We start from the raw sequence: 15,932 nt of genomic DNA, 5'->3' as shown, positions 1-15,932 counted from the left end.
GAAGCTCAGCTGTCTCACTTTCTGTAATACTCTCTGAACTGAAGCAATGTCTTACAGAAATGATCTTGTCACTTTCCTGAGGGTTTACACAGATTCCCTGTATATGGTCTCACGTGCAGTATACAAATAAGCAAAGCTTTTCTTTCCCCTTGAGAAGTGTGCCTGAAGAGTATTACACTGAAGCATAGGTTCACCAGCTCCATTGGGTGCAAGATTAGAATAATGTCCAGTATAATGCTTTATATAGTAGCTGAGTACAGTGGGAGCATATATAGAGCTGGCTTGTACTGTTATTATTGCCTCCCAATTAGACTGTAACTTTACTCATGAGTCACTTGGCAGTTCCCTGTGTGTATAGTAATGGATGCCGTACCCTTCTTTGCCAAATAGGGGTAGATGGGGCTGGACTCACCACACCTCCCTCCTGGATTCAAAGGCAGAAGACACCACAGACTCTGCCTAAGGCCATCCCCAGGATGATGCATCACCGACTGACCTCCCCTTTACTATGGCCGCCCGCTGTGTCTCCTCAGCCTTCGCTGTGCTGCTGCACAGTTTCTGGGCACACCGATCAGATATCCCCACCGAACACCGGGATCATCAGGGAGGACTCTACTGTAAGAGGTAAGCACTGTCCCTCAGAGTGCTCCAGTGTGAACTCCATTTTGCACGCTCTCCTCTCTCCTTCCCTCTCTTCAGAGACTCTCCATCTTCCCCTCACAGACTGCACTGCCCAACTGTTGCTCACTCTCAACTGTCATCTCCTGACACTGGTCATGTGACCAACTCCTGACCTCTTAAACAGTTGCAGAGGCTGCTGGGAATTGTTACAGTTACATAGTTACATAGTAGGTAATGCTGAAAAAAAGACTTGCGTCTATCTAGTTAAACCTAGTTTATTATAAGAGATTATCCATTGCTGTACAGTATGTTCTGATATTTTAAAGACAGATTATAATTCTTATTTGTACCCATGGATGTTTCTAAGCAATAAGTGTTTGTCCAACCCTATTTTGAATGTATTAATTGAGTCAGCTGACACCACCTCTCCGGGAAGAGAGTTCCAGAGTTTGACTGCTCTGACCGTAAATATTTTTTTTCTTATAGTCTTTACTCATGCCCTCGCGTCCTACATTCCTTTCTAGTAGAAAAAAGGGTATTTGACAGATCCTTATATTGGCCCCTGATATATTTGTACATGTTGAGCATGTCCCCCCTTAAACATCTCTTCTCCAATGTAAATAGTCCCAAATTGCTTAATCTATCCTTGTAGCTTATATTCTCCATTCCCCTAATAAGCTTTGTTGCTCATCTTTGGATTTTTTCTAATTGTATGATGTCCTTTTTACAGTGCGGGGCCCAGAATTGCACTGCGTATTTGAGGTGCGGTCTAACCAATGATTTGTACAGAGGCATAATCACTTTTGAGTCCCTAGTTTCCATGCCCCTTTTAATGTATGCTAAAATTTTGTTGGCCTTTTTTTTTGCTACATTACATTGGGCACTACACCCCAGTCTGCTGTCTATTTGGACTCCTAGATCCTTTTCGAGTATTGAATTACCCAATTCCTCTCCGCTAAGGTTATAACTAGCACACTGGTTGTGTCTCCCTAGGTGCATGACCTTACATTTATCTACATTGACCCTCATTCTCCACTTTTTAGCCTACTGCTCTACATTTGCAAGATCCTTTTGAAACATGGTGACATCTTCTGATGATTTAATAACTTTGTTTAGTTTTGTATCATCCGCAAAGATGGATACATTGCTGAGTAACCCCATCCCAATATCGTTAATAAAAATGTTAAATAAAATGGGCCCCAAAACCAAACCCTGAGGCACTCCACTTAGTACTGGTGTCGTATCTGATACAGCACCGTTTACAACCACTCTTTGTTCTCTATTACACAGCCAATTCCCTGCCCATCTGCAAATATTTTAACCCAATCCCAGGTCCTCCTCTTATGTGGTACAGTATCAAAGGCTTTAGCAAAATCCAGGAAAATCACATCTACAGCGTTTCCATTATCAAGGCTTTTGCTAACCTACTCATAGAACCCCAGTAGATTAGTTTGGCATGAACGATTTTTCACAAACCCATGCTGGTTAGTACTGAGTAGATGATGATGGTCCAAATATTGCTGGATACCATCCCTTAAAAATCCTTCAAAAAGCTTACCCACAATTGATGTTAAACTAACGGGTCTGTAATTAGCAGGATCCTCCTTTTTTGAATATTGGCACTACCTCTGCTATTCTCCAGTCTTTTAGGACTGTACCTGACGATAGTGAATTGCTAAAGATATAATGTAGGGGGGTTGCTAGTTCATCCCTTAGTTCCATTAGTACCCTGGGATGAATCCCATCTGTCCCCGGTGATTTATTTGTTTTGATTTTGCTGAGCCTCTATTATTCCCTTGGGCATGAAATCAACAATGAGATCTGGTTTATTTGTCCCATTTGTGGTAGATGATCGTTCCACAGTCTGTTCTTCCTTAGTGTTAAGCGCCGTGGGAGCGCTCCAGGAAGGACAGAGCGGCATGTTCGCTCAGCCGCCTGTCCTTCCGGCTCCGACGTCCGGTTGCTAAGCAACCAGGGACGCCGGAGGACGCGGCGTCAGGACGTAACGCCCGTCCTCCAACCCCGCGCCTCCCAGCAACTAGGGACGCCGGAGGACGCGGCGTCAAGACGTAACGCCCGTCCTCCAACCCCGCGCCTCTCAGCACCAGGGACGCGGCGGAGCATGGGGGAAACTTCCTGCCCACGGCAGCGCCGTTGCCTAGCAACGGCAGACGCTGCCAGGCAGAGAAGAAGGAGAGCCTCTAATAGGCTTAATAAACAGACCACAGGTGTCTGAGGGGGCTCATTAGGTCAGGCGGGGCTCAGGCCTCTTTCTCATTGGCTCATGGCTTCTTTATCTAGGGAGCGAGCCCAGCAGTCCTCGCCGGTGATAGCTCCTGTTTGGACCTATCTGTCTGCTGCTCTCCGGTCTACTTCCCAGCTATTCCCAGTGACACCCTCGCGGACTTCTCTTCTTCAGGGTGCTCCCAGTGTCGTGAGTTGCCCCACTTGGGGTAGTTTCCTTTTTGTCCTTTTCATTGTTGTTGCTGGACTTGTACTTATTTTCCCTGTCTGCCGGTTTGGCAGGTCCTTTACGTTGGGGCATCTATTTTTGCTCCCACCCTTTTCCTCCTCTTGCTTCCCAGGTTACCTGGGGTTCCCTGTCCTTCCAGTTCCATTTATGCTTTTGTATTTTGCCTTATATTCTGTTTGGTTCCCTGGGCGACGGTTGTCGCGGGTTGTGGCGACCAGGTCGCGGGCGCTTAGCTGCGTTAGTCAGGGTTCGGCAAGTCGCCGTTTGTTAATTTTTAGTTAGGCCCCTCAGTCAGCTTTCCTCTTGGCCGTACCCTAGGGGGGTCCCCGGCTCCTTGTCCTTCCGTAACTCCTGGCTGCACCGGAGCTTGGGCGGGCATAACTCGCCCATTCAAACGTGGCGGCTACAGGCGAAGCCTAGTAACATCTGCAGGAGTCGGTCACCCAGCCTGGGGGGTACAACAGAGGAAGTGTAGGGTTTTTGCCGTGGCTGTCCTAAACAGCAGTCCCGGCTGTGGGGTCACACCCGAAACCTAACATTATCACCGGCCAGAAAGTAAAAAAAAAAATTTTTTTTTTCTCCTCCTTGACAGATAGCATTCAGGGTGTGAATATTTTTTGTCTTTGGTGTGGTTCCGTTATTAGGATGAACCCAACTCCTGAAGGTCAGGCTCAGGCGTTTGCCAGTCAGTTACAAGGTTTGACGCAGATGGTTCAAAATTTATCGCTAAGGGTGAAAACCCAGGAGGATGGTGCACGGGGAAATCCTCAGCTCCCCGTAGAACCTAAGGTTAACCTCCCAGACCGGTTTTCAGGAAATCGGAAAGATTTTTTTAATTTTAGAGAGAGTTGTAAACTCTACTTCAAACTTCGACCCCGGTCGTCCGGCTCAGAACTGCACCAAGTGGGCTTAATAATGTCCTTGCTTCAGGGGGATCCCCAAACTTGGGCTTTCGGGCTAAAGACTGATGACCCCGCTTTAGCTTCGGTGGATACTTTCTTTAAGTCCTTAGGACTTCTGTACGATGACCCCGATAGGGAGGCGTCTGCCGAGAGTCATCTGCGCTCTCTCAGACAGGGCCGGAACCCTGCAGAGGCTTATTGCACGGAATTCCGACGATGGTCGAATGACTGTGGCTGGAATGATCCAGCATTACGTAGCCAATTCCGGCTAGGACTTTCGGAAGCCATTAAGGATAGCCTTATCCAGTATCCTGCACCGGGATCGCTTGATAAACTCATGGAGTTATCTATTAAAATTGATCGGCGTCTCAGGGAACGGAGGTCCGAGAGAGGATCCTTTGTACCCTCGGAGGACGAGGAAGAACCGATGCAAATCGGGGCTTACCGCATCACTCCGGATGAGAGAGCTCGCCGGATGAATGCTAGTTTATGCATTTATTGCGGGAGCAAAGGGCATTTCCTCCGTGCTTGTCCTAACAAGTCGGGAAATGCCAAAGCCAAGTGAATACTGAGGGGATTCACTTTGGTTCTCTTCTTATTTCCCCTCGCAATGCTTTACTAGTCCCTGTGGAGATTCGGGGTGAAGGGGCAAAGATGTCAGTTACTGCATTTATCGATAGCGGTGCAGCTGGTAATTTTTTAGATATTCAGCTTGCTGAAAGACTGGCCATCCCTCTGTTACCCCTGGGAAAATCTTTAATAATGCGAGGCCTGGACGGCAGTCCGTTGGCCAATGGAGTGGTCCTCCATCAGACCCCGCCAGTATCCCTGCGTGTTGGCATTTTACACACAGAAAAAATTTCTTTCTTTCTAATTTTGTGTGCCACTGTGCCGATTGTTCTGGGTCATCCCTGGCTCCGGGTTCATAACCCACAGATTGATTGGCAGGCTGGAGAGATAACTCGCTGGAGTAATTTTTGCTCTAGTCATTGTTTAGAGCAGCCAGTACTGGGGGCAATGGTTTCCTTGGAGGGGATTCCAGCTGCCTACGCTGACTTCCGGGACGTCTTTTCCAAAGGCGAGGCTGATGTTTTACCACCTCATCGCCCATACGACTGTGCGATTGAGCTAATTCCCGAGGCACAATTTCCCAAGGCCAGACTTTATTCGTTGTCTGGACCCGAGACGCAGGCCATGAATATTTATATTCAGGAAAATTTGGCTAAGGGGTTTATTCGACCCTCAAAATCTCCCCTAAGTGCGGGGTTCTTTTTCGTTTCCAAAAAGGACGGTTCCTTAAGACCCTGTATAGACTACAGGGCACTCAACAAGATAACGGTAAAAAACACGTATCCGTTACCGTTAATATCCGTATTATTTGACCAGCTTCGTACCGCTAGGATCTTTTCCAAGATCGACCTGCGCGGTGCCTACAACCTTGTCCGCATAAAAGCGGGAGACGAATGGAAGACCGCCTTTAGTACCCAAACAGGGCACTACGAGTATCTCGTAATGCCATTCGGCTTGTCCAACGCGCCGGCGGTCTTCCAAGATTTCATCAATGACATTCTTAGAGACTTCTTGGGAGTCTTTGCTGTGGTCTATTTAGACGACATTTTGATCTACTCCAGCTCTTTGGAGGAACATCGCTATCAGGTCAGATTAATTCTTCAGAGACTTAGAGAGCATCGCCTTTTTGCTAAGCCCGAGAAGTGCGAATTTGAAGTCACTAAGGTATCCTTTTTAGGATACGTGATCTCTTCTGAAGGTTTTTATATGGAACCCAAGAAACTGCAAGCAGTTTTAGATTGGGTCAAACCCACAACCCTTAAAGCCGTCCAAAGATTTTTAGGGTTTGCAAACTACTACAGGCGGTTTATTCGCTCTTTTTCTGACATGGTAGCACCCCTAGTGGCTCTCACTAAGAAAGAAGCAGATCCATCCCAGTGGCCTCCCCAGGCAGAGGAGGCGTTTGTTGCCTTAAAACAAGCTTTCGTGTCCGCTCCCATTTTAAGACATCCCGATCCCCAACTACCTTTTGTGGTTGAAGTCGACGCTTCAGAAGTAGGAGCAGGGGCAGTCCTGTCTCAACAGGATCCTGAATCCTTATTTTTTTTTCCCTGCGCCTATATGTCTCGAAAATTCTCTACTGCAGAAATTAATTATGATGTCGGGAACCGGGAGTTGTTGGCTATAAAATGGGCGTTCGAAGAATGGAGGCATTGGTTGGAAGGGGCCAACCACCAGGTTCTGGTTATCACAGACCACAAAAATCTACAATACCTGGAATCAGCCAAGCGTCTGAATGCTCGACAAGCCCGGTGGGCACTATTCTTTACACGTTTTAATTTTATTATCTCTTACCGCCCCGGGTCCAAAAATGTAAGGGCAGACGCATTGTCTCGGAGTTTTCTACCCAAACAGGGTATGCGGGAACCTCCTCGGCCCATTCTTCCGGCATCCATTATTCATTTTGGCCTTACGCAGACCCTTTAAAGACCTACTTCTGCAGGTCCAGGATCAGGCACCCAGGCAGATGACTCTCGGTCGTTTATTTGTCCCGCAGCCTTTGAGAAAGCGGGTCTTGGATGAGTTCCATGACAGTCAAATTGCAGGTCATCCTGGCATCAAGAAAACACTTGATCTTCTCTCTCGATGCGTCTGGTGGCCGAGCATAGTTCCAGATACCAAGGAGTACATCCAGTCGTGTCCTGACTGTGCTAGACACAAAATTCCCAGAGTATCGCCCACAGGACAACTTATTCCCTTGGCCATTCCCTCCAGACCATGGTAACATATTGCCATGGACTTTGTGGTCGACCTGCCCCAATCATCAGGTTTCCGAGTGGTATGGGTGATTATCGACAGGTTCAGTAAGATGGCCCACTTTGTTCCTTTACCCCAGTTGCCGTCAGCCAATAAGTTGGCCAAGTTGTTCTTAGTTCATGTTTTCAAACTTCATGGTCTACCGACCGATATAGTTTCTGATCGAGGTCCGCAGTTTATTGCCCGGTTTTGGAAACTTTTTTGCAAAGCACTTAAGATCAAGCTGAGTTTGACTTCCGCTTATCATCCCCAATCCAATGGGCAGACTGAACGCCTTAATCAGTCCTTGAAGCAATATCTGCGCCTTTTTGTGTCTAAAGCTCAGAATGACTGGTCGGAGTTTCTCCCCGTTGCCGAGTTCGCATATAATAACTCCCATCACTCGGCTACCCGGTCTTCACCTTTTTTAGCCAATTATGGCTTTCACCCTAAAGCCACTGCCCTGGCTCCAGAGGGACCAGTAGTACTTTCTTCCACTACTGCCCGTTTAAGGTTCATTTGGAAAGAGGTACATCACGCTTTAAAAAAGGCTGCTCTTCGGGAGAAGATTTTTGCTGACCGGTCAAGACGGCCATGCAACTTTAGAGTAGGCGATAAAGTCTGGTTATCGACTCGGAACATTAGATTGCGACAAGAAACCTCTAAATTTGGTCCAAAATGTATTGGTCCGTTTTCCATTGTTAAGAGAGTCAATCCTGTAGCTTTTCATTTACAAATCCCCAGGGCTTTAAAGATAGCCAATACATTCCATGCCTCTCTGCACAAACCTGTTTTCACGTCTAAGAAATTTCCTCGAAAAGCAGACATGGGTAAACCTCCTATTAATGTCCATGGACAGTCAGAATTTCTTGTAGAAAAAATCCTGGATTGCAGGATCTCTCGAGGTTCCTTATATTTCCTTGTCCATTGGAAGGGATATGGCCCGGAAGAGAGGTCCTGGGTTTCCGACAGTGATCTGCACGCCCCTAGACTCAAAGCAAGCTTCTTTCGGGATTTCCCTCAAAAAGCAGGGTTTAGGGGTTTATTAACCCCTCCTCAAGGGGGGGGTACTGTTAAGCACCGTGGGAGCGCTCCAGGAAGGACAGAGCGGCATGTTCGCTCAGCCGCCTGTCCTTCCGGCTCCGACGTCCGGTTGCTAAGCAACCAGGGACGCCGGAGGACGCGGGCATAACTCCCCCATTCAAACGTGGGGCTACAGGCGAAGCCTAGTAACATCTGCAGTAGTCGGTCACCCAGCCTGGGGGGTACAACAGAGGCAGTGTAGGGTTTTTGCCGTGGCTGTCCTAAACAGCAGTCCCGGCTGTGGGGTCACACCCGAAACCTAACACTTAGTAAATACTGATAAGAACTCATTTAACAGTTTTGCTTTTCCCTTATCCTCTGTAACACTTCTAACTACATTTATGTATTTGAAAAACTTCTTGGGGTTGGTTTTGCTTTCAGTGGCTATGCGCTCTTCATATAATTTTTTAGCTGCTTTGATTTACCCCTTTACAAGTTTTGTTGGATTCTTTGTATTTGGCGAACGCCTCCTCATTTATGTTATTTTTATAGAATTTAAATGCTCTTGTTTTATTGTTGATAGCTTACCTTACTTTTGTGTCCAACCATGGTGGCTTTTTTTATTGAATTTACCCTTAATTACTTTAGGAATGTATTTAATAGTTAATGAATCAAGCACCTTTTTTAGAGTATCCCACATTTCCTCTGCATTTTTTCCCTCCATATCCATTTCGCACACAATTCCTTTTAGGGCATCCCGGAATAATTCAAAGTTCGCTTTTCTGAAGTTGAGTCGAGTATTTTTGCCGATCCTTTATGATGTGTTTTAATGAAGTTGATTTCCAGTGAAACCATATTGTGGTCACTGCTCCCTAGTTGTTCAATTACTTTTGTGTTTGAAACTAAGTCTATGTTATTTGTTAATACTAAATCCAGGAGTGCCTCATTATGATTTGGAGCTTCTACCGTTTGTGTAATAAACTGGTCTTTAAGTAAGCTTAAGAACCCATTACTTCTTGCTGTTTTAAATGTTTCATTTCCCAATCAATGTCCGGTAAATTAAAATCCCCCATAATTAATACCTGCCCCTGATTTGATGATTGTTTGATTTGGTTTAAAAGAAGAGACTCCTCCCTTTCATTTATGTTTGGAGGTCTATAGCATACCCCTATTATAATTTTGTTATTTGTTTTTTTATGATTGTCAGTTATCTCTGCCCACACTGCCTCGGAGTTCTCTTCTTCTGTATCTGTGCTTATTTTTTTTCTCACATGATGTTATGTATTATTTACACATAAGCACATACCCCCGCCCCTTCTATTTTCCCTGTCTTTTCTGTAGATGTCCAGTTGTGCGACTCATTACACCATGTTTCTGTAATATAAATGATGTCATAGACATGTCATAGACATTCCCTACTGACCACAGTTTCTAGCTCCCCAATTTTACCCACTAAGCTTCTTGCATTAGCCAGTAAGCATTTTAATTTGTCTTTGTTTTTAGTTGTGTCCCTAACATTATGTTTAATTTCTCATCTAGACTCATTTGTATTCTTTACTAACTTCCTTGTTCCCGCCTCCCCCTCAGATGACTCTCTACAGCCATCCCCACCATGCTCACTGCCCGACCTATTTACAGTTTTGGAAAATCTTCCTCTGTCCTTCACTCCTTCCCGTATTCTAAGGTCATCTGTACCTAAGAACTGTAATGGGGTAACATGACTGTTATTACATGACATTCCTGAAGCACCCTGGAAGTTACCCCCGATTTTGCCCTTGTAATTTCCCAGGACATTGCCTGTGTCTATGTCCTCCCCCCCCCCCCCCCCCCATCTCCTTCCCCAGTAGATTCTTGATCCCAATCCAACTTCTCTCACTGCCGGTCCCATAATGTCTTTCTACCCCACCCCCAAGTCACCTAGTTTAAAATCTCCTCCAACTATCACTGTAAACAAAATTTGGGCCTTGCGATTTAATGTGTATGGCTAGTAAAAACTGAGCAAAAATTTCCAAATCCCATTGCTTACTATCAAATGATTTTTCCACTGGTCATCACTTATCGCAAGCACGCGTAGCCCTGAGACATTCTCCTTAGCTGCGATAAATACAGGCAAATCCAGCCCGGAGCTGATGTCACACAGCCTCCCCTAAAACTCTTGGGCATGCCTATGTTTTTACCTGACCCTCCCAGTGTTTAGTTTTGCACATCTTTACTTTAATACTCCCACTAAATGGCCGGTTACCGCCTTCAGGTGCCTACTTCCTGTTTATCACCGTGCGAATGGCTAGCGTAGGACATAAGTAGCAGGACTTCACTAGCAGGCAACACGCATGCACATTGCATGCACATTGCAGTTCATACACATGCACTACCTGAATTTGCATAGCAGCAATTGGGTCTGAATTACCCCCATAGTATCAAAATGTATTTTAATTCTACTTGGAAGGAACATATTAAAACTCTTTTTTATTTGATCCACTCATTAAATGTTATTTAGTGTTCAGTGAAAGCATTCTGTATATCAATATTCTCCATTTTACAAAGCAAATTGTCATGTTTCATGAAACAGTTCTTACTGTATAACTACTTTAAAGGTTTCAAGATAGCATAAGTAGCTTGGCATTCATACTATAGAATTCTTTCAATTAATAAACAGATGTTCTAAAATGTTTCTACTGTATACACACACTTCTGTCACTAAAGCTAAAAAAGTTCAGCAGCATTAACATTTACATTAATCATTGCATATTAAAGAAAATGCATATAATTGGTATACGGCCGCTAGGTCGACTTAAGAAATAGGTCGACAGGCCTAAAGTCAGAAGTTCGACACAAGGATTAGTTCGACAGTCAAAATGTTAACATGCATTTTTCACATTTATTTAAAAAAAAAAACGGCGGTTTTAAATACCGCAACATTCATGGTATACGGTTGTTAGGTTGACAACATTAAGGACGACATGCATTGGGTGGACCACTGAAGGTCGACATGGGCTTAGGTTGACATGTCATTAGGTCAACACAAGCCAAGGTCGACATGGGCTTAGGTTGACATGTCATTAGGTCGACACAAGCATTAGGTCGATATGGGCTAGGTTGACATTTAAAAGGTTACCATGGGGCTTTTCACTTTTTTTGAGCCGTCAGGCAGTATTACATGCCCTAGCATACACTAGGGCAGTCTTTTTCAACCAGTGTGCCGCGGCACACTGCCTGTTCACAGGTGTGCCGCAAGGCCATGGGTCACAGCGACTCACCAAATAGTCGCCGGCATTGCTGTCCCTGTGAGTAGTGACATGCAGGGGGTGGGCGGCTTGTGTGAAATTTCTGAGGGGGAGCTGGTGCTTTTAATATCTAAGGGGCATTTGTGTGTGGAATTACTAAGGAGGGGCATTTGTGTGGGTAATCTCTAAGAGGGAGCTGGTGCTTTGAATTACTGAGGGGCATTTGTGTGTGAAATTTCTAAAGGGGAGCTGGTGCTTTTTATATCTAGAGGGCGTGGCATTTTTGTGTGGAATTTCTAAGGGGGAGTGGTGCTTTAAATTTCTAAAGGGCATTTGTGTGTGGAATTTCTAAGGGGGAGCTGGTGTGCCTTGCCAATTTGAAAGTCTTATCCGATGTGCCGCGAACTGAAAAAGGTGGAAAATGACTGCAATAGGTAAAATAGTGTGTTGAGTGTAGTGAGGCACTGTGCATGAAATTTGGCGAGTGCAGCAAGCCAAAGCGAAGGAACACAATGCACCAATACGGTGGCCATGTTGCCTGTCGACATTCAGGTGAAAAAAGTGAAAAACACCATTTCGACCACTTGACTGTTAACCTAGCCCATGTCGACCAAATGCTTGTGTCAACCTAATCACATGTTGACCTAAGCCCACGTTGACCTCCCCATGTGTCAAATTTGGCTCATGTTGACCTTTAGTGGCCAACCCGATGCATGTCGACCTTAGTGCTGTCGACCCTATGACCCATACCCCCATCCACTAGAGCATGGAGGGTTAAATAGAATAGTGTGCTGAGCGCAGCGGGGCACCGTACACGAAGAATGGTGAGCATAGCAAGCCATGCAAGGGGATACACTACACTAATACTGATATAGACAAGAGAATCGTGAAAAAAATGACAACCTTCTAACTGTCAACCTTCCCATTTTAGACCTAATGCTTGTGTCAACCTGTCGGCTCAAAAAAAGTGAAACCCCCCATGTCAACCTTTTGACTGTCGATCTAGCCCATGTTGACCAAATGCTTGTATTGACCTAACGATATGTCAACTTAAGCCCATTTTGACCTTCCCATGTGTCAACCTTGGTTCATGTTGACTTTCAGTGGTTGACCCAATGCATGTTGACCTTAGTGTTGTCGACCTTACGCCCATATAATGTGGATGGTGGGGTATGTAAAACGGCCTGTTTTTTAAATAAATGTGAAAAATGCATGTCAGCAATTTGATTACTGACCTAATACTTGTGTCGACCTTCCGACCCTCTCAACCCTAGGCCTGTCAACCTATTTCACGTGTCCACCTAAGCCCTGTCGACCTTTAGTGAACCTAATGTTTGTCAACCTTCATACTGTCCACCCTATGACCCATACCGATCTCTTTCAATTTACAGAAACTAACAGCCCACTATTACTGGAGAGAAAATGAAGTATGTATCCTAACCATAAACTTTTCCGGACAAATCAGCCATGAATTTTTGAAGAAGACTTTCAGGAAAAAGTGTTGTGCCAATATGATCAAGGTAGGTCACACCTAAAAAAAAATGGAAAAAATATTTAGTACAACTCTGGCATTAGATATTAAGGGCCTTATTCTGATCTGAGCTCAGTACAAATTTGTTCTTAAAATGGGCAAAACCATGTGCACTACAGGTGGGGCAGATGTAACATGTGCAGAGAGAGTTAGGTTTGTGTGAGTTATTTTGTTTCTGTGCAGGGTAAATACTGGCTGCATTATTTTTACACTGCAATTTAGATTTCAGTTTCAGCACACCCCACCCAAATGTAATTCTCTTTGCACAGGTTACATCTGCTCCTCCTGCAGTGCACATGGTTTTGCCCATTTTAAGAACAAATTTGTACTGAGCTCAGATCAGAATAAGGCCCTAAATTATTACAATTATAAGATTCAAATTCATTTTCAGCTTCTTGGCACATGCAACATGAACATTAAAAATAAAGAATTTTGCCATGATGTTGTTAGATTATAAAAATAATTAGCAGTACTAATTTAAAAAAATGGCGTCCTTCAAGCATGAGTGAGAGAAAGTGTGTGTGTAATTGTCAGACGTATGCCAAGATTCCATTATTAAACAAGAATTTCAGGTCACATCTCATTGCCCTTTTTACACAATTATTAGTTTCAGGGATTCTTCACTGCTGAGGGAACAAGTAGACTGATATGTTGCTAAAAAGAGAATGTATCAGTACATGGGGCCTTATTTTGGTTCATTCTTTCTGACAAAATCCTTCTTAGATGGGCAAAACCATGTGCACTGCAGGTGGGGCAGATGTAAAATGTGCAGAGAGAATTAGATTTGGGTGGGGTTTTACTTCAAAGTGAGATCTATATTGCAGTGTAAAAATAAAGCAGTCAGTATTTTCCCTGCACAGAAACAAAATTACTCACCCAAATCTAATTCTCTCTGCACATGTTACATCTGCCCCCCCTGCAGTGCACATGGTTTTGTCCATCTAAGAAGGATTTTGTCAGAAAGAATGAACCAAAATAAGGCCCATGGAGAGAAATAAGGTGGAGTATGTGCCCATAGCCAGGGGCGTAACTAGAACTTTGTGGGCCTCCAAGCAAAATTTATAATGGGGCCCACAAGCAATGCCCATTACACATTATGCAACACACCATAATGCCCCTTACACAATATGCAATGTACCGCAAGGCTCCATACACATTATGCGACACACCACAATGTCCCTTAAGCAATATGCCACATACCGCAATGCCCCTTACATAATATCCCAAACACTGCAATGCCCCTTACCCAATATGCCACACACCATAATGCCCATTACACAATATGCAACACACCGCAATGTCCCTTACACATTGTGACACACAACAATGCCCATTACACAATATGCCACACACCGTAATGCCTGTCTAGGCACTACCAGCATGCCTTGCATTCCAGCTGGGATTAATGTGAAATTTATTCAACAGATACTTACATTAAAAAAAGGAAATAGATTTGAGGTGCCTCACATATAAGGGAGTGGGCACAGAGCTCCGTTTACAGCATATAATCAGTATCAATGTACATCTTATAGTACCCATAAAATAATTACTACGTTATTTTTATTTTTATTTATGAACTAAGGAGAAAAGGAAAAAAAATAAGAAAAAGTTCAAATTGGACATAGATCTCTCACAGTAATTATAATTGTATGGGGACGAACCTCAATCCCCATACAGCAGGTATTGCTATATCGTATATGCTGGTATTTCAATAATACTCAGCTGTTTTAGTATTGCTGAGTATCATATATCTATAGGTCCGCAGACCCTATACATACAATTATATAGCCATCACATAAATATTCATTCAAACAAAATTGAAAAACTGGAGAAATAATTTTTAGAATCAATATTACTTATCTAAACCGGATATGTACTCTGGATCAGTACCCAGTTTGCATCCCAGCCTAATCGACCATCAACACAGTACATATATGCTCCCAAAAAAAAATTTTGCAGATCATTCTTCACATTATAGAAAACAATTTAGAGGATTGTTTTCGTTTAGGCCCCTAGTGGGACACAGTGTCCAGGTTATATATCCACTGGGCAGACCCAGTAGATATATAGCTGCCAACCCGATGAGTTTCAGGAGATTCCCTGAAATAACAGCAATCTCCCTCTCTCCCACATTACACGGTTACAATTTTTGTGGTAAAAGGAATGAGAGATAGATACTTTTTTTGGTACTTGTATAGTTTCACGGGGCCCGATATATCGGATGCGATATCAGCCGATATATCAGATGTGATATCGGCCGATATATCGATGCAATCCTATGCGATTTTTTACCTGTTTATAACTCCACTATCCATTGCGCACGGAGATGATTTTATAGTGTGGCGAGTGCAGCGAGCCACCGAGCCCGAAGCATGGCGAGCCTCGCGAGGGGACCAGACTATATAAAATTAACTCCATGTGTAGTGGATAGTGGGGTTATAAACAGATATAAAATCACTTTGGATTGCATCAATATATCGGCCGATATCGCATCCGATATATCGGGCGCCGTGAAACTACACAAGTACCCTTTTATTTATATATATGCTTTTTATTTGGATTTTAAAGTATATCAAAGCATTTAAACATTCAATAAAACACAAAACAATTAGCAAGAGGCGCTGAAGTGAATTGAAACTCAATGTACTTTAGTAAAATTTATTGGGTACACAAATACAATTATTTCTATGCAAATGCACACTAAAATTAATATATTACATATATTATCACAACCTACACATGAACAGTAAAAAATAAAAAACTAATGAAAAAAAAATATAATAAAATAAAATAAAGATAGAATAAAAATAATAATAATGAATAACCAAAAAAATAAATACAATTTTAAATGGATAAATAGAAATAAATAATAAACAATAAATAAAAAATGAATAAGGGGGGGGGGGGGAGGAACAATGGACAAATGATAAAACAAATTAGCAGCACTAATTTAACAGCCTATAATAGGCACAATGTACTGTCCATATATGTGATATAGAGGTACGGGCGTCCGGGTATAAAAGTAAGTCCTTAAGCACGTGAGGCTTATTTAAGGATATCCTTAGTTAAAAAGATTCAATTATTGCTAGAACATTGAGCACATCCGATAATTGGTGGTCAGTAGCCGCATCATCTATACTGGGTCTCCGTGCCTCAGGTCCAAGCGAGGACACTTCACATAACCGGCGATTATTCAGCCCAAAGGACTGGTAATATAAAACTTAGATATTAAGGGCCTTATTCTGATCTGAGCTCAGTACAAATTTGTTCTTAAAATGGGCAAAACCATGTGCACTACAGGTGGGGCAGATGTAACATGTGCAGAGAGAGTTAGGTTTGTGTGAGTTATTTTG

At 43.6% G+C, this 15,932-nt stretch overlaps 1 protein-coding gene across 3 annotated transcripts in view; it reads right to left on the bottom strand.

The window, feature by feature from the left end:
* MOCOS (molybdenum cofactor sulfurase) overlaps positions 1-15,932 on the bottom strand; it is a 571,628-nt gene that overhangs the window by 489,323 nt on the left and 66,373 nt on the right. For all 3 annotated transcript variants that reach the window (XM_083188287.1, XM_083188289.1, XM_083188288.1), the window contains exon 2: positions 12,490-12,579. In XM_083188287.1, the coding sequence (XP_083044413.1) occupies positions 12,490-12,579 (90 nt within the window). The remainder of the gene's footprint in view (positions 1-12,489; positions 12,580-15,932) is intronic.

Source organism: Crinia signifera, chromosome 5 (assembly GCF_055691185.1).
Source record: "Crinia signifera chromosome 5, ASM5569118v1, whole genome shotgun sequence".
In the NCBI taxonomy this organism is placed as follows: domain Eukaryota; kingdom Metazoa; phylum Chordata; class Amphibia; order Anura; family Myobatrachidae; genus Crinia; species Crinia signifera.
This window is presented reverse-complemented; position numbering and strand designations above follow the sequence as displayed.